Genomic DNA, 19,908 nt, shown 5'->3' with positions numbered 1-19,908 from the left:
TTAAATTTTGTCTAATGAGGCCGCATTGGAATTGCGGATATTTCCGAAAAGGATCAATGGGGTTGGCCGGTTAAAGCTTTTCTCAGATGTCGCCAGCGTAGCTTGTTCCCTTGTCACAGAGAGCCACCATTTTGTGTGTTTTGCGTTCGTGATATTTCGGCATTTTGTGACTTTGATATGGTTCTTATTACTTTCTAAGTAGTGCTAAACAGTTTTACAACATATATTCCAACTGGATAGTTAAAGAATTAAAGGAGGAGTTGAGAAACGTGGTGCATCTTTACGAGGAAAAAAAGTGGATTTTGTCGAAAGGTACAATGTTGATGTTTTATTTTAACTTAGAAAACTTATCTCAAACTGTTTCCGGTAGCTATTATAATAATAATATTAAATTGTGTACCTTAGGAACTGTATTCCTTGTAGCATGTGCAAAAAGAATTGCTCATATTACACACATTACCTACCAACTAATGTATTATTTAACTTTTTTCAGATTAGAGCTATATGACCAAAATATTAATTTTGAAACAAAATGAATAAATTGCTCTAGCAAAATATGCTAATATATATGATTTGCTAGTGGAGCCATGTGGCATTTTCATTAGCCAAGAGCGCCCATATCTATCTTGCTGCATCTCCTGATGGTGTGTTGGGCAAAGAAACTATAATTGAAGTGAAATGTCCATACGCTAGTAGAAAACATGAAATAAATATAACAACGGTGCCTTACTTAGAACAATGTAACGGGATATTGTGTCTAAAAAAACCTGCCTATATTATTATCAAATCCAAGGGCAGTTATACTGCTCAGGCAAAACATACTGCAACTTGGTCATTTACACCTACAAGGACATCAAAGTGATTTATGTTGAAAAAGACAATAATTTTATAAATAATATGATAAATAAATTAGATATCTTTTATGAAAATATTTTCAAAGCATTGTATGAAAAATATCTGTATTATATCTGTATTGTATACACACACTTGTCGAAATAAAAAATCAGGAATATTTTTAATTATTTTTATTGACAATTCCTTCTCTAAAATTACATAACATTACACATATGAAATTAATCGTTCTATGTGAACCCTCTGACTAGCTAATTTTTGATCTATCTTTAACTGAACACCTGGGATTTGTGATTTACCTTTTAAAAAAGATGGGATATTTATACTAATTCCTTTAGAGGCAAACAGATCCTGTACATTAAAACCTCTGTCTGCCATAATACTATCTCCAGAATCACAAATCTGCAGCAGCTTACTTCGTTCTACTATCTGTCGATCACTTGCAGAACCAGCGTAGCCGTTTGAAACATATGATAATAATCCCCCTGGTGAAGCTCCTACCAAAAATTTCAAGGTATTTTTATGTTTATAAGAACTAAATGACGCTTTTTGAGCATCAGGTTGACTAGGCTTCTGTATGCCAATTTCAGTCCCATCTATAATCACCCTTGTGTAGGTATAATGTGTTCTAAAACAATTAGGCATATAATAATTTACTAAGCTGCGGCTAGGCCAAATGTCAATTAGGCTCTAGATATCACTGACAAAATTTATCCACGTTAAAACAATATTAAAAACTTCAGTTTTAGTTACACCGAAAATTTTACTTAATTCAAAATCTGTTGTGTTTCTTCTAAGCTTAATTAATAACATTAAAAATTGATCTTCTATTGATATGCCGACCACTCTACTCCAGCGATACCTTATATCATTTGACATTGGCAAAAGTGTCATTAAAACTAATGAAAACTTAGATGCTGTTTCCAACCCGGTGTGGTATTGCACTGTCTCATCGTCTGCAAGTAATAGCTCTGTAGAGAACAATCTTAATATATTGGATGTTTGAGTTCCAATAGTAATATGATGCCTTGTAATTGTTTCATCTATACTAGAGTTATTATTTTCTATTAGAATTTCTTGAGAGACATTTGAATTAAAATGCACATTGCTGTGTTCTTCAAGGGGTACTATATCTTCACAGTATTGGGAAGTGTTGGGCAGGCTAAAAAGCTGTTTTTTAAGGTTACGAGTTTGTAACCTTTGTTCTCTACTTTTTGTTTCTTCAGAAACTGGTTTCATATTCCATGAAAATATAGATGGTACAGCACCTTTCTTCAGATATTTATTTGATACCTACAACACAAAGAAAAACATTTAAATATACTATCACAAGGAAACCTGACCATAGTTTCAAAATATTTGTTATTACAATGGATGCAGCGATTTAGATAGAACTTTCAATAGTAACAGCTGATAATGAACAACAGCTCATGAGGAATGTGTTTCCTCCAGTCTGATTTTGTGTTTGTTAAAAGGTTCCTTAAAGCATAAATCTACTTGCAAAATATGTTAGCAACTAATAGTGTGCCTAACTAATTATTATTGGATTTTTTTAATAAGAGAACAAAGATGTGTGCTACACCTAGTCATGCATTATAAATATTTGACAGAAAGAAGCATACCTGTGTATTTACTAATGTTTTCATAGTTAGATTCCACAAAGTGTTTACGACATAACCTCGAACTTTTTGTGGGAATACTTTTTTCGCGTCAAATGGCCTTTAACCACAGTCTTCCAATTTTCTTGTCCTTCGGGAATTGATGTACTCCAATTTCTGAGCATATTGGCACAAAACAACGCGTCATTGTGCTTAAAATAATTTTTAATCAAAAATTCCAATACAAATATTGAATGTTATGGGAACAATGCACACCAGCGCCACTTTGACAGTTGCCAACCCCATTTACATTATAGTCGAAAAAGTCGATTTTTGAGTAATGATCGATTTTTATTGAAAAATTTGAACTTTTATGTGTGGAAAACAAATACGTACGGGACGGTAATTCACGTTACACAAGGATTATCCTATTAGTATGCCTCTAAACTAATATAATATCAATTGAGTCGTCTATTATCAAAGGTGGCAATCTGTGCATTTGGACAAAAAAAAATTATTGATATGTCAATACAGATTGATTTGAATATAATCGTCTCCTTCAAAGAATACGGTTCAAAACCTGCATTAAATAAAGGTTAATAGTTAACCTGTTATTTATCTAAGATGTCGTTCCGAAGAGTTTTGTGACTGCCAATGAAATACAAAGTCAATAATTCGTTTTTCTGATTTACCAATCATTGTCCAAAAGTCAGATTGCCGGCTTTGATAATAGTCGACTCAATTACAGATCATTTTCAGTTGCAAAGAAAACTTTTTTGATTTATTTTTCTTTATTCAAATTCCGAAATCTGAAGCTATCGACTTTGTAAATATTAGGTGAAAAACGTTATTATTAGATTGCCTACGTGCGTTCAATTTACAAAAAATTCTTAAATTTAAACGAGTGTAACAAGAAAGACTTCACAATGACCACTCAACAACAGCAAAACTGTTGGACGGTAGAGGGGACAGTTTTAGAGGTGAGGGGCTATTAAAAAACACTCTGCTTCATGGTTAATATAATTATATTGCTAATACTTTGTATACTATTACATCACTACAATATTTTATTTTTATAAAACCCTAACACCGGTCACTAACATGCGCACGAATACGCAAACCCGCAAGTGTAGGACGACATTTGCAAAATATGCAAAGTTTTCACTACATTCGTGGTTTTCCAAGCTGTGTCGGTTTTTTAATAGACATCAAAGCGCGCGAACCGCGAACCTTCGCGTAGTCTCCCACACATTCGTTTGCCCAGTTGCGCCGACGATTGCGAAGGTAACGGACGTATCGCCATTTTCATAGATCGTGACGTCTACTGTGTAGCGTATCTTCATCAAAAGAAATCCCATAAAAACAGCATGGCTGTTAATGATGTCTGGGAAAGAATTCAAAACTCTTTTTCTCTTCAATGTTCTATTGACGAATTAAAAAGGAGGAGAAATTCGTGAGACATTCGTAAACAAGTGTAGGAGGAAGCGCAAACGGGTTCGCAAATTGAGTATGCGAACCCATTTGCACAGCTGCTAAGTTTGCGAATGAATGTTTGACAGCCCTTCACATGCGCGCAAACATTCGTACAATGTACGAATATTTGCCCACATGTGAATGGCCAGCATAAGATGTTGCACTGTCCGTGTTTAGATGAGAACTCATTGTCCTCACTGAAGAGAAGACAATCATCTGCTTTATACATATAATTAAGCATGCCAATATTCGAAAACTGTTACTTCATATGTGACAAGTGTTGCCTACCATTACTTACATATTCGAACTCCAACAAAAACAATTAAAAAGAGGAATTAATTAAAAATTACCTAAAATAATTATATTTTTATGTTTGATTTTTATGGTTGCGTTTCATCCGAAACAGAAAAGATGAAAGTTTGATCATCGACTGGTTGATATCGATTCCATGGCTTTTATCGATTTTGATAAATCGATATGAGATTGACATTCCTAAGCCGGATACGGATTTAGATACTTGGTCCGACATTTTAAGATATCACGGTTGTCCGCTCTTTCGTACAACTAACGCCAGCGACGCCATAGCTTTTCTTCGTGCGTGGATTAGTTGAACGTGAATAAATATTAACGTAAAAATAACAGTATCAAAACAAGAAAGTCCTTGTACGTAGGTAAGATTGTTTAACTTAGTGTATTTTAAAATTAATTATGCTGCTAATAAATGTACGCGGACAACTAACTTTTACGATGTTGTAGAATGCAAATGCAAGCCATGAATAACTTCGGCAATCAAAGAGGATTTGGTGGACCACCGCAGCCTCAACGGCAAGGAGGTCGTCGTGGTAATAACAGAGGATTTCGTAATTCGAGATTTGAGCATAATAGACCTCAACAGGGACAAGGAGGTCAACGGCCTAGTAATGAGGTGAGTAATAAAATTACCGTTATTTTTATATAAACGCAATAATAAGGAATAGTCTTCTATTTAATAATGATATGTTTGGTTTTTTGACTATTCTTTAAAAGCATCAAGTGTTTTGTGGTTGATTGAAATTTTTATAAAGTAATTCATGCCCGCCATTTTGTAGTTGCCTTGCTAAGAACTCGGCTTCGCTTAGAATAATGTTTGTCGATTTTTAATAAATAAATAAAAATTCTAATAGAAAGTGGCTTTCGATAAAAACTCTTCATTACTGATGTTCTCCATTACCAAATTATATCAAACTAAATTTCACAATTAGTACATCGTTGTGAGTTTGAACGTCATCATTGTATTTCTAGTGGGTAACTATGAAGGTATCTATAGTCGGATTTTTTATTAGACGAAGTAAACTGACGTTTACTGTGTTGTCAGTTTTTGATGAAATAAAAATAGTGTTGTGACAAAGTGAACGATTGAAAAAACTCCTGAATTAATGAAATTGCCTCGATTGTCTAGTGAATAGTTAGTGTGCCGAACTGCCGATATCGGGCACGGGGTTCGAATTTTAGCCGTGCTTTGTACATACCAACGAGTTTTCGACGAAACATTATGTTCCTATGGTATCTACCTGTACTGAATACCGAGTGTTTTAAACATTAAGAAAAACATTGCGAGGAAGCTTGTAAGACTGTCCTATTTCCAATGCATCATATAGTTGAAACTATAGATGTATAAAATATAACAATTATAGGTACATAGGTAATGAAAATAAAAAAACTGATTGTAGTTACATACTACTAGTAACATATTATTATATTGGATCACTTTAATACAATTTTATTGTAAAATATAAATAATATTCTTTTATAGTTTGAAATTAATGATTAACTCTTCACACTCATTGTTCATTTATGTGATTGAACGAGAACTGAACGCATCACTATTACTTTAAATATAGCAACATTATTTTACAAAGTGACATTAGCTACTGTCAGCTGGCTTCGTCTAATTAAAAATCCGACTATATCTACTATTGATGAATAACATCGCTGAATCATCAAACGCCACAAATTGATAATTATATAGTAAGAATTTGACAAGTACGAATTTATGGTATCTACAAAAAGATAAATACCTATTCTAAAAAAGATATCCTAAAAATTTAAATTAAATTTCATTAATGAGTCGAAAGGACTGTACCTAAATAAATATTCAATACAATTATAAATACTTCAAATTTAAAATTGTTTTTTTTAAAACCATTGGCTTTATATAACATTATGCACAAACAATAAAAAATATCATTGGCCTGTCTGAATTTTAATCCCACACTATCAAAGTATAGTAGGTATAATATGAGTGAAGAATTCAGGACTACAATTTGGATTATTCCTTGTTCAGTATTCATTAGCTACTGATTTGTAAGTAAATATTTTTAAATGATAAACAGGCTTTCAATCTTAATTTGACCACATGTCCACTTTGAAATAATATTCTGGGGACACTAGTTTATGGTATTAAAATAACTTATCTTACAATTTTCAAATACATCATCATCATCATTATCATTCTTTTCTATTTCCTTCTGCTGGGGTGTAGGCCTCGAATCAAATCCTTCCATTTATATCGGTCTTGGGCAGTCTGTTCTAGCTCCTCTCACGTCATGCCTAAGACACCTAACTCTTGCTCCACCGAGCGACGCCAAGTTGTTACATTACAAAAATTATACTAAAAACATGATGATAATAAAAACATATAGAATAAATTAGGGATCTGAGAGTTAAGTTTATTTAATGAAAAGTGATGTTTATTTGATTTTTTTTAATATTGGGTTTGCATTTGTTATCTTTAATGCTAACTTTCACTGTATAATTCTGCACATTTTTAAAATAAAGTTTAATACATTGTAACAGCTAAATGACTGATTAATAATTTTTAAGTGTGCACCCAACATGTACTGTAATGTTAATGTCACAATTGAAATTGTATAACAGTTGTACTGCCCTTCAAAAGATACTGAAAAGTTTCCTAGCCCTATCTCCCCTAAATGAAGATTAGCAATCACCATATGCCGGCATTCTCATTATTTTCTGAGCCTTTTTCTATACAGGAAGAGATTGGTGTTTCCATTCTAGGAGTCATAGACACCATTACAGATAAAACATTTGGTAGAATTGTATGCACTTTCACTAGTATAAAGGCAGTTGTAAATTGTATTGACCTTATGACCTATGTATTGGTATGACTTATGTAGGTAGGTAGGTTATGTAGGTTTGTATGTCATTGAATGTTGCATTTATATTTGAAAATAAACTAGTAGGTATTTAAAATAAAAAAGTAATAAAAATAATAATAGAATGAAATATGTTATATGTTATACCTAAATGTGTTATACCTATAAAACTTTATTTTTATTGGCATCTCATTTGATCCGGTTCAAAACATCAATTTACCAAACCATGTTTTTTATTTAAGTTAAATTTTCATTAAAATTTAGATTAAGTGACACAGTCACAGAACAGATAAAACCTGTATCTTTATTTTTAGAAGGCAACATCACAATCGAATCAGCCTGCTGAGAAATCTAATCAACAGCAGCAGCAGCAAAACCAACCTAAACAGCAATCGTCTAGGCCACAGCAAAAAATGGAAACTACAAATGTACCACAATCCACCAATCAACAACAACAGAGCCAACAACAACCACAACAACAGCAACAAATACCACAACAACAGCAGAAACAGATGCAACAGCAACAACAGCAGAAACCTGTTAATGCTCCTGCAAAATCGGAACCTCAAGAAAATACTGACAAACCGAAATTTGAACCAAATAACCAGAACCAACAAATTAATCAACATAACAATCTAAACACGCAGCAACAAAAGGTATTTTTGTTTTAAAAATACATTTTTAGTGTTCATGAATTTATTTTGTTTGAGTGTAGTGTATAAATATAATAATATATGAGTACTGGACTCTGAACTTATGGCAGGCAGCAATCTCAGTTATACTGTAAAAGGACTCCCACCGTTTAAACCTGTATTACTAATTTTTTTAAATATTAGCATACGAACTCAATGATGTATGTTTTGCAGTTACTATGCTCAATAGAAACTATAATGTGAATGCTTACATTCAGTGTTATAAAGTATTCAGGTTGTAAATAGATAAAACACTGATTGATACTCATAATATTCCATAAGACCATTCCCTTGTTTGCATAAAAAATTTTTAGGAAATTGGAGGTCACTACTAAATTAAGGAAATTATCACTACAGATACACAAGCAGGTGAAGGTTGGCTTTGCACTCTCTTAATTTCTGATGAATAATGAACTTATCATGTTAGATTTTCTGGCTATGCATTACTTGTCATTCATTTAATAGAATTTTTATTTTATTATTAGAATATTAATGGAAACTTCGGTGGACCTAATAAACAAGGAGGATCCTGGAACCATGGTGGTGGACCTGGGAACAAACAAGGAAACAAACCCTTTGGTTCTAAGTCTTCTGGTGGTCCACTTGGGTCTGGTGGTCCTGGTCCAGCTCGCAATCAACAGCGTAATAGCAACATGCGGGGACCTCCAGGGCAGGATAACATGAAGCCTGCCCAAAGAGAGGTTTGTTCCTGCCAAAGGAGTATAAGCATATCAAATAAATGAGAAAAAATATATTCAAAGATGTATTTATTTGCAGGAAATTATTTTATCTAATAAACTCAAGGATTTGCAAGGACCACTGTTTGACTTGCCACCAATGGAACAATCAGAAGTGAAGTTTAATGGAAGAAGCAGATTATACATAGGCAATTTAACAAATGATGTGACTGAAGAGGAAATTATGAAGATGTTTAGTCCCTTTGGAGAAGCTTCTGAATTATTCTTGAACAAAGAAAAGAACTTTGGATTCATTAAAATGGTAAAAAAGAACCCCTTTATATATATTTATTTTTTATTGTCTCTGGTTTAATGGGCTGAATATCCACTCAACATGTATTGTGATTGTTGTGTGAGTGATTGAACTATACTAGTGTTCGTGTCCATCTTGCCCATGTACCGTTTTACTAAACCTGTAACAAAAAATATTCATGAACAATCAAGGATAATAATAGAAATGAAATGATAGTAGAAAGGCAAAAAAAAATGTTAGTATGCAATTCTGGTGTTATTTTCTGCACCCACATGGATTGGATTGAATCCAATCTATTCCTGCGAAGTGGTCATCTGTTCTAGTTTGAGGGGTGCGATAGTTTTTAACATGTCCTAAAGTAGGTGACAAGTTTTATGTGGTGATGCTGTTGGCTGAAGTGGTCATGCAAATCCAGTGCGCATTTAAAGTAAAAAAAATGAAGGATAACAATACTTTTTTGTTTATAGTAGTCTAAACTTCTTTTGTAGGATTATAGAGTTAATGCAGAGAGAGCAAAACGTGAATTGGATGGAAAATTGAGGAACAGTAGAACCCTGAGAGTAAGGTTTGCACCACACAATAGTGCAGTGCGTGTAAAAAACCTTCCGCCATTTGTTTCAAATGAGCTATTATATCGTTCATTTGAAATATTTGGAAAAATTGAGAGGGCTTATGTAAAAGTTGATGAAAGAGGAAAAACTCTAGGAGAAGGTGTTGTAGAATTTGCACGCAAACCAAGTGCCTTATCTGCAATTCGTAACTGCACAGAAAAATGTTTCTTCTTGACATCGTGAGTATAGGAAACATTTTTAATAACAACAAAAAACTTAAAGTGCTGATTTAATCAATGATTATTAATTGACCATTGTCTTAACTTAGATCCCTACGGCCAGTCATTGTTGAAAGCTTTGAAGAACCTGATGAATTCGATGGATATCCTGAAAAGAATCTTCCCAAGAAACATCCAGAATTTACGAAAGCTCGTGAGGTATTTACAAGTGTTATTGTATCATATTAAAACTATTTAGTTTAATAAATAAAACTAACAATGATTTTCATTTTAGCTTGGACCACGTTTCTCAGAGTTAAATAGTTTCGAACATGAATATGGAACTAGATGGAAGCAACTGCATGAACTTCATCGTCAGAAAGAAGAGGCGCTGAAGAAAGAGCTTGCTGCTGAAGAGGAAAAACTTGAGGCACAGATGGAGTATGCCAAGTAAGTCCAGTATTTAAAAAAAAAAAACAACTCATTTGGAATATTTATGCTGGGAGATTATGAGATTATTTAGTAAAATGAGCGAAAAGTTCATTAATTTAAGCGATTTATCATACGAGGTTTTTTTTTTATTTGTTTAGATTGGTGGACGAGCTCATAGAGCCCACCTGGTGTTAAGTGGTTACTAGAGCCCATAGACATCTACGACGTAAATGCGCCACCCACTTTGAGATATAAGTTCTAAGATCTCAGTATAGTTACATCAGCTGCCCCACCCTTCAAACCGAAACGCATTACTGCTTCACGGCAGAAACCGACAGCGCGGTGGTACCCACCCGCGCGGACTCACAAGAGGTCCTACCATCCGTAAAGGTTTATACGTCTGTTGTCTATTTGTGACTAACATAGCGATATTTCTGGTGTACCTCCGCTCATGGATGTCGTGTGCAGGTACGAGCACGAGACGGAGCTGCTGCGCGAGCAGCTGCGGCAGCGCGAGCAGGACCGCGAGCGGCAGAAGCGCAGCTGGGAGATGGCGGAGCGCGCGGCCGACGAGCGGCGCGAGGCCGAGCGCCAGCAGCTCATGCGCCACGAGGAGGAGCTGTCGCAGCGCATGCGCCTGCAGGACGACGAGCTGCGCCGCCGCCAGCAGGAGAACACGCTCTTCGTGCAGGTCCGAACTGCGCCACCCTGTGTGCCATTACAAGTCTGTTCAAATTGACGATTTTTTTATATTAGCAAATTTTTTATTTTATACATTTTAATCTTTTTTTTGCCAATATGATTTTTGGTAGTTCATAAATGACTAAGATGTTGTTCAAAAATTAAAACTAGTGGTCCCGCAGTAGTCGAAATTCGACTATAATTAATTGAAATTATAAGTATGAACATTATTAAGGATCTATTGTCAAATAAATATTTCTATAATCACAGATTTCGACTACACTAAGACAAATAAATATAAAGATAAACAATACCTATTAACCTATTCTCAATTTGACCACAGACTTTAAGCAATAACAAATGTTTGACAGTAAACAAGGAGTCTTATGTATGTGTGTTAAATTCATGGTAGTGTGTGTAATGTTTTTTTATTGTTTTCATGTATTATTAATGCATAATTTAAAAAAAATTATAGGTTTCTGCACTCCTTCTCTATATTCTCTATAAGTGTGGGAACTTTCACACTCCTCCGTCCGCGCGATTTTCGTAAAAAAGGGTACAAAGTTTTTGCTTCACGTATTAATATATAGATAATACGTGTTCAGGAATATATATTTAATTCAGATAGTCCAAGTACATATCATAATATAACTAAAATAATGTAAAGATGTTATGTTTTACAATTCGTGAAAATTTTAAATGGTTCAATTAAAACTATAGCAGTCATAGGTAGATCAGGAATATTTATAACTTATTACTCTTTACGTACCGTTTAGGCGTGGCGTGTACATTCAGCCATTCATGTATTTATTTAATTAGCGACAGTCCCGTTTAATGAAGCTCAAATTCATTAGTGATTAGTAAAATATTAAACATTTAATAATTTTTTAATTTGTTTTATCAGGCCCAGAGATTGAACTCTATGCTGGATCGTCAAGAACAAGGAATGTTTGATCAACAGCAGCCAATGGTAAGTGCACTTTTATTTAAAGTATGAGCTGCAGAAGATTAATTTGAAGTTACTTCTGCCTCTCCGATGTTCTCATTCTGGTGATCCATTATCCCACTATTTCAAATATGGTAGCCTATCATACTTAAATCAGGCAAACAGTCCATGGAAAACTGAAGTATGGATGTGTCTATTATTCTGTAGGATACCATTTTTCCTTTTTATTTACAGGTATACTTATTACATTTGAATCGTAATAATGAAAGTCATATAATAAATGTAAATCATGACTAGATGTTAGTCAAAGAATATTCATTGCAGAATATAAACTAGTGACAGGTCTACAAATTGTTGTTGGCTATATGATTTACCTACATTTGGGACAGATGCGTTTACACCTATGATAATTGACTCATTGGTGTTCATTCGATTACTTATTTCACGTACCTATTTGTTCTTCATAGTAGTAAAATGTATTGTTTGGTGATATGCCACAGGCCTATAGCCACATATTTGAATTAAAATCCGACTGCAATAAAAAAAACCACATGAATCCGCAAATCCTACACAATTGAAAAAAATTGTCACTCACGTAGATGTTACAAGGAAACTGTACTAAGTTTAGTACACTGTAGAAACTCTTAACATAAGTTACTTTAATTAATCTAATCATTAAATTGCAAGTAGGAAGTATTTTGTGTTTCATAGATAAAATTATGTTCAGGTGTGTAATCGATACACACTATTCAATTACAAAAGGTGAAAATGGTTAAATAATATTGAAATTTATACAATTCTTGTATATCGACCGAGCGTTATGCACAGACTACGGTAAAAAGATCTGCTAGTAAGGTCATTATTTTTCGATTTAAATACATTCTTAAATGTTAAGGATGCACCAACAAGAGGAGTTCATTTCAGTCTGATGATGCAAAATGATCTTTAGTATGTTCTGAGATCAATGATTTTTGTTTGGAATGATACCACCATGAAGTAGCCTCGTAAATGTGCTCTGATCAAATGGAGTACAATGAAGAAAACAATTGCTATCGTCTCAAACTTTAAAATACTTATTATTGGTGATCATTAATTTGCGGCAAAGAAGAGTCCAGAAACTCTGTTAAAATTATCATACAAAAAAACTATTTATACATAAGGCTAGACCAGATCGACAAAGTCGAATCTACTTTTTGTAGAAATCCCAATAGTTGTGTTGCGGTTTTTCAAGTTGTAGATTATCCAAGTTAAGAGAAGCACTTTAAACAAGGGGAGCTGCGATTTCAATTTAGTTTAAACGATATTATTTTAGCAATAATCTGATAATCTGCATTTTTTAACCCAGGTACATAATGTTAGTAAGTAAAAAAAAATTAGCACTATTTATGTACTTGATACACAATTACTTCAAAGACCGAGTAACATGAAATATCCGAAACGCACGTTTTTGACTCAAAACTCGCATACTTAAGATGACGTGAGCGGCTTGCTCATCGAATTAAAAGACACTACATTTTGTAACAATTTGACATACCTACTTTTAAGGATTTATTTTTGAATTCGTTCTTCGATTCAGTTCTACCAACCGTTACAAACTAAAAATATTCTAATATTAACTTTTAACAGAACAAAAATGCTTTTATCTACGTATTTACTATAAATGAGCGGAATTTGGTTTCCATCTCGTAATTTGCCCTTTTAGGTCTTAGGTGAATACCTTCACGTACCATGAGAAATGAGACAGTCCTAATATAATTGTGGCTCCCCGCCTTTATTTATAACATATCATTTACATCATGTATGCGGTGCTTCACACGCAGTTCATTTTTATTACGATGAGTGACATGAGTTAGGAAACGCTAAGGTATATCTGTAATAAATATGGATTCGCTGGCTTATATTATTATTATGGTATATTTTACGCACCAACGGATCCGTATATCGGCTAGTAATTTATGGAAAAAATGGGGAAGATGCACCGTGTTTTATTCTCTAAATTACAGATTGAACACTAATGAAACCGCGGGGATTTTTTGCATTTTAAACATTTCTTGAAAGCTACAATTTATTGGTGTTTCGCGTTGTAAACACTGCGGACGAAAAGGGCTAGTTTTAACACCGACCAAAAACGACCCCTGTGTAAATATGGGTCCATTTTTAAACGAATTATGTTGATCTATCCGTGAAATCAGTCAATTTTATCTATAGTCAATAGATTGGTGATTATTCGGATGGTTATTGTTCATTGATTGATCGGTACAAAACATCATATCTATTAAAATACAAGGTGTGTCGCAATGGTTCTTAAAAATGAAAAAACAAGTGCTTGTGGTTTCTGAAACGATACCTTAAAAACTATTAAAACTATATATTTTTACTAACGCTTTTTGCACTACACATAATATATTTACTAAAATTCAGCCGACCCGGGGTTGACACAAGTGTTCATAGGGGCCGTTGGTCAGCTGTCGACATTTTTGATTATTTATGAAATATGAACTTTTAAAAAGATGACTATGTATGCTATCCAGCAAATAAAAAGTAGCTTATGGTGAAGTACAGCACCGTTTCTATTTCGACTTCATATTAAGCGGATTCGTTTGTCCAAATCGAGCTGCATATTTGCTGCTAGGAAAACTTCAAATAATAATGAGATGATTGTATAGATACGTCGAACATTATATCTATAACGAACAGCTATAGAACAGAAAAATTAATCATAATAATTTGTGTCTTGATACTAGATGATTATTATATTATAAAATATTATCTTCATAACGATCAACAGGTCGTAAGGTGGTAAAAGAGGAGGTATAAGGAAGGCGGTGAGCTCCGTAGGATTAGATACTACTGTTCTATTTCTGCTGCGCGAGCTCCCGCTGAGAGAAACACCCAGCTTTACGTTGACATTCACGCGATAGTGTGCACGAATTTGTTTCAAGATATTGGTGCTGCTTCTGATTACTACCTTACGTCTACATTTTACTACCCTTACAGTAGGTGTAGTTAATTACGGTGATTATCTTGTGTTCGCAAAAAAATCAGGGTAGTCTTGATAGTTCTCGACATGATAATGAAAATCGCAGTCTAGAATTGTTATTATAAAATATAAACAAATTAAGTTTTTACACTGCACGCAAATGTTCGTCAGCTGCCTTCGCTGTACCATACCGGTTCACAAATTATAAATCTTTCATTTATAAAACCGGGTTTCGGTGACGCCTGATCTATCCATTGACAGTGAAAATTATTAATCTATGTATTTAATTAAGTTCATGTCACACGTTAACAAAATGTACTTCCATATTACCCATAACATATGGATGCTAACCACACAAATTATGTGAGTACATGAATACAATATCGTATACGTTTCCTTGATTTGGCAGGAAAAGTATGTAATGAATTTATTTTATCTATTGAAACATCACAAAGCTCCGACTTGCAATATTAATGAATACTTCCGTTAAACTATTTTAAAACTGCGAAAAGAAGTGTGCTGAAATATTGCCCACTATAAAAAAATTACAAATCTACTTTACCCATTGAAATACCGACTGCAACTGGCGGCTGTATTTATGCAACGGTGCTAAATTTAATCTCATGTAAATAAACTTTTTTGAAATGAAAACTATTGGAAAGTATTATGATTGCTCGTTTAGGATGGAGGCTACAGAGACCAGTACGACATGCAGTGCGGGAGTTATGACGACATGCCGCCAGGCCGCGGTTGGGATGGACCACGCCCATTGGATGATTACCCTAATAAACGTCGTCGTTTCTAAACAAACATAAATACATCACACATTGCGATGACAAAAAGCGCACGTCTTCCAATCAGTGCGCATATTACTTTTGTATCAAGTCTTTTGTTAGTTCAAATAAGGGTGTGTGAGAGAGAGAGTTTTAATATTTGGACGCAAGATAAGGTAGAATAAAATTTTCGCAATTTTCTCGATTTTTAGTTTGTAGGGATTCACTAAATAAGTCTTAGCCGTGAATAAGTTAGCTTAACGTTTAGTGAAATTACAAACCATGCCTACAATAATTGGTTTATGTAAAAGAAAACAAACTTTGTATTGAAATAGTTATAAGTAATTTAAACATTTATTGCGAAGTACCTTTATTTGTCTAACTACAGGCTTGAATATTCTAAATCAAATTGTATTTTAGCCCCTTTTTCATATTTATAAGGAAATTGACACACGTAGTACTGCAATGTATAGGGATTTTAGTTCGCATTTAGTCTGCATTGGATCATGAATGCTTGAACAATTTAGTACATAGATATTTAGAAGTTATAATTTACGTAATCTAAACTGATGTCTATACAATTTGGGATGTGCAGTACATTTATACATTTACTGCTATAGTAGTATCTTTTAAAATAGACTTATCAGAATTGCGTGCTTATTTTTTAAAGTGCGATTCTTTCAGTGTTAATAATCTCTTTATATCAAATACAGCAAACTTGCTGTTTGAAAAGAGATAATGAAATAATTCTTATTAGCGTATGTCTTTTAAAAAATAAGAGTTAAAATAATTTGATATTTAGTGTCCATTTTTATTGATTAAAATTAAGATTATAGCGCGAGATATGAGTGTTTATTAAATTGAGATTTAACTTTTATGGTTTGATCCGGTATATATATATTGTGGAGAACCCACACTTAAATATTGTGCTCTAATAAATAAATTAGTCGGGTAAACAGCGAAGAATTGTTATTTTGAACCTATTTCTTATATTATAACTTTCTTACTTAGAATTAAAAACTAATACAGCCCAGAATATTGAATTTTAGTCTATCAACGATCTCTTACGCTCTAAATTTTAGAAGATAATCGACATTGAGTGTTACCTAAGTATACTCCAAATTAAATATGCTAGGCAATTTTATTAGACACTATAATTGCAAACTTTAAAGTAATCTGTTTATTTAATCAACCCGATAAATAATACGAAAATACTAAACTATGAATAAACATTTAACGGTTTTTGAGACACTTTTTAGCAGAGATCACATGTAAACAATGTAAATGCTTTTGTACCTTGTTCATTAATTTTTTTTGCAAATGTTTGACAAACCTTTGACCCCTATTCATTCAGTTAGTCAATTCTTCAAATATCGACAACGACAAATAGGTAAGTTTCCATGATGAGTGCACGTAGTACCTTTTTTGGTACAGACGATGCTATATGTTAAGAGTTGCACGATCCATTAATAGGGAAGGAACCAAAGCCCATTAAATTACCAATGATCGACAATATTAAAATAAAACAGAAACAAATATGTACACGGATTCTGATTTATGAGATCCGGTCAACGATTATAGTTCATCAACATCAGTTATCCTTCACTTTTTTTTATTGCTTCGACGAATGGACGAGCTCTGGGCCTCGGATCTCGGTTTTTTTTATTTTTTTATTGCTTAGATGGATGGACGAGCTCACAGCCCACCCGGTGTTAAGTGGTTACTGGAGCCCATAGACATCTACAACGCAAATGCGCCACCCACCTCGAGATGTAAGTTCTAAGGTCTCAGTATAGTTACAACGGCTACCCCCACCCTTCGAACCGAAACGCATTACTGCTTCACGGCGGAAATAGGCGGGGTGGTGGTACCTACCCGTGCGGACTCACAAGAGGTCCTACCACCAGGGATTACGCAAATAAATTATAATTTTTGCGGGTTTGATTTTTATTACACGATGTTATTCCTTCACCGTGGAAGTCAATCGTGAACATTTATTATGTACATATTTCATTAGAAAAAATGGTACTTGCTTGCGGGATTCGATCTGCTGGACGTTTTATCATTGAGGCCACGGCGACTGTCGATTGCCTCATTTTGATGCTGGAGCTTAAATCTCCATTGCATTTAAATAACTGCTATCCTATCCCTCAAACCGGAACGCAAGGTTACTTCGCGGTAGAAATAGGCTGAATGGTGTTGGTACCTGCATATGGTTTGTCTAAAGGAAAAGCGTACTCATGGGAAGTATAAAAGTAAGTAAGTATAAAACTGAAAATTTGCTGTAATTAATAGGCTCGCACATCCTTCACTGTCGTCGGCTTGAAACTTAGTTGTTCTTGACACTTCCAGCAAAGTTTCAAGCATAATCTAAATACCAGCAGCTGACGCAGTCTTTATTTCGAATATTTATTCAAAATAAAGCATTTGCGTATTCCATATGTGCCCATAATTATGATTGTTTAAGTGTACATTTTAATAAACCTAAATTTAAATAAAATCAGTTATCACATCGCATTATTTTGAACTAAATTATTTTACTGTAATTTTTTCTATATTATTAATAATTAACCATTAGATGATATTTAATAGTAATTCAAACATCATATGAAATTATTTTACTGTTATTAATTATGAAAGTAGTTAAGTAAAACATTTAGAGAAAGCACCGGAATATAATTGTAAAATGACGCCGTGGCACACTGACGTCTTTCTGAACTACACGCCAATAAAGAGACGAGAAATCACAATAAAACATATATGAGAAAACATGTCAGTCTACCTAACAATATATGGAGTTGGGCTCCTTCGAAATAATTATTATAAACAGGTATATTGTATATATGTACGTATACACCTTTGGCTTAAATAATTTTATGATCACAATTTCAAGATGTAGGAGTTGAAACTACAGCTGCAAGAGGTGAATAGAAAACTACTCAAAACACGTAATGATTGTTCAGGCCAAAATCGTGTCAAAAAAAGTAGGATTGACGTGATTAAAAAAAAGTGGAAATAAAACATTTTTGATAAAACGAATGTCGCAGCAGGATTTTATTTGAATGAAGAGTTAATGACAACAAGAGTAAAGGTACGGCGTGAGAATCAGTCCCATAGTTGAAAATTCAATGAGTTGGATTATGGAAAAATGAACCTTACAAGATAAAGACTTAATAATGATTCTAAATTCACATTGTAGATCTTTCACCTAAAAGAGGAAGGCCAGAAATATATGGCTATATTAATTTGTATCATACGCCACCACTCGACCGTATAAAGGAAGAAAGATGATTTCTTCTATCATCTTCTTCATTCATCAAGACTAATAAAATTCTAAATTAAAATATCGGGTAGTGTAAATATATTTTTTAATTTATACAAATACATTACATTGAAGATGTCGACAGAAGGAACATGACTTGGACCACTTTCGTAATTATGGGTACATACATATTTGAGTTGCTTACATCGCGGCTTTCATTTAGTCTGTATTCACTAGTGTGAATGAAATAAAATAAAAAAACGACAGTCTGGTCGGCAGCCCTGTCATTTGAAAGTGCTAAATAAAATAAATGCACAATTCAAATTTATTCAAAGAGCCATTTTCTTAACGTATGCATTGCTTTAGTAAGACATTATTACGGAAATAATTATATTATATAACAATTAAATACCGAAACAGTTCGCTGAAAAGCCGTAGCCGAGAAGTCGGTGCCGCATGCGGCTCGCGAACCCGGCTTGCCGACCATTAGACTGCGAGACAGAGATACAATCGATATAAAATAGTATATCCGAAAATTCAACAACCTTATTATTAACACTAGTACATAAGCAATGAAAGAAAAAACTAGTACATGAATGAGCAATATACCTAGTTTTTGCAATATATTTTCATTTATCATAATACATGCATTTAATTAATGGGCTAATTTTACTAATTTGGCTAATTGTGACTGGCGATATCTGCCAAGAAGCAGTTATCTATTCAGGCTTGAAAATACTTTCTCTTGCTGTAAATTTGATCGTATTTTTAATCCTGAGCAAATATTCATAAAAGTAGAAAATATTTCAGTTTATTTCTTTGTTTCCTTTTATTTTTATTGTTATAGATAAGCAAATGTCCTCACTACCGACTTCGTGTTAGTAGGAGCTTAGGAGCTCAGGAGCCCATAGACACAACAACCTGAACCCTGCTACGCATTTTAACTGAGGTCGAAGTCTAGGTATATGAGGAACAGGACATATTTTTCAATTACTACGCAATATACCCGAAGCTGTTCGCAACTTCATGCCTGTGAGGGGAAATTCGGGACCATAACAGACGATTAAACTTTAGAATGATAATAAATTCCATCCTGATTTCAGTAACGACGCCTGGCTTCTGTTGACGGGTTAAAATGTTACTGATGCATTTAATATGATAATGTTTAAATTCATTCATTTACACAAAATTTGATATTGGATTATCGTTTCGATTTCATTTACATTTGTTATATTTTTTTCGTTTGTTGTCCGGTTATATTCTATTGTAATAACGATTGTCTTAACGATTGTGGATTTAACTTTT

General features: G+C 33.7%; 2 protein-coding genes across 5 annotated transcripts in view; one reads left to right on the top strand and one right to left on the bottom strand.

Moving 5' to 3' along the window:
* Positions 1-1,010: 1,010 nt before the first annotated feature.
* Positions 1,011-2,728, bottom strand: LOC149501820 (uncharacterized). Its single transcript, XM_089731990.1, has 2 exons — positions 2,475-2,728; positions 1,011-2,145 (listed from the first exon to the last, which is right to left on the bottom strand). Exons 1-2 carry the CDS (start codon positions 2,496-2,498, stop codon positions 1,543-1,545), a joined length of 627 nt encoding a protein of 208 aa, XP_089588116.1. The 5' UTR covers positions 2,499-2,728; the 3' UTR covers positions 1,011-1,542.
* Positions 2,729-4,406: 1,678 nt separating this feature from the next.
* Positions 4,407-19,908, top strand: part of Psf (PTB-associated splicing factor) — a 26,985-nt gene continuing 11,483 nt past the window's right edge. The window contains exons 1-11 of one of the 4 annotated variants that reach the window (XM_028178445.2): positions 4,407-4,594; positions 4,680-4,848; positions 7,393-7,734; positions 8,256-8,471; positions 8,548-8,769; positions 9,249-9,550; positions 9,640-9,748; positions 9,825-9,979; positions 10,430-10,652; positions 11,547-11,612; positions 15,251-16,299. In XM_028178445.2, the coding sequence (XP_028034246.1) occupies positions 4,681-4,848; positions 7,393-7,734; positions 8,256-8,471; positions 8,548-8,769; positions 9,249-9,550; positions 9,640-9,748; positions 9,825-9,979; positions 10,430-10,652; positions 11,547-11,612; positions 15,251-15,373 (1,926 nt within the window). In that variant the 5' untranslated portion in view covers positions 4,407-4,594; position 4,680 and the 3' untranslated portion in view covers positions 15,374-16,299. Of the gene's footprint in view, positions 4,595-4,679; positions 4,849-7,392; positions 7,735-8,255; positions 8,472-8,547; positions 8,770-9,248; positions 9,551-9,639; positions 9,749-9,824; positions 9,980-10,429; positions 10,686-11,546; positions 11,613-15,250; positions 16,300-19,908 lie in introns of those variants that run through there. The other 3 variants (XM_089731978.1, XR_003624813.2, XR_016324012.1) reach the window with 3 other exon arrangements.

The sequence above is a fragment of the Bombyx mandarina genome, chromosome 12, assembly GCF_030267445.1.
Source record: "Bombyx mandarina strain Sakado chromosome 12, ASM3026744v2".
In the NCBI taxonomy this organism is placed as follows: domain Eukaryota; kingdom Metazoa; phylum Arthropoda; class Insecta; order Lepidoptera; family Bombycidae; genus Bombyx; species Bombyx mandarina.
Note: the sequence above shows the minus strand (reverse complement) of the source record. Positions and strands in the feature narration are given on the sequence as shown.

Excerpts from the sequence above, each read along its gene's own strand:
- LOC149501820 (XM_089731990.1), bottom strand. The coding sequence starts at position 2,498 with ATGAAAACATTAGTAAATACACAG. Across the intron at positions 2,146-2,474 it reads AAACATTAGTAAATACACAG|GTATCAAATAAATATCTGAA; the intron begins GTATGCTTCTTT and ends TTTGTGTTGTAG.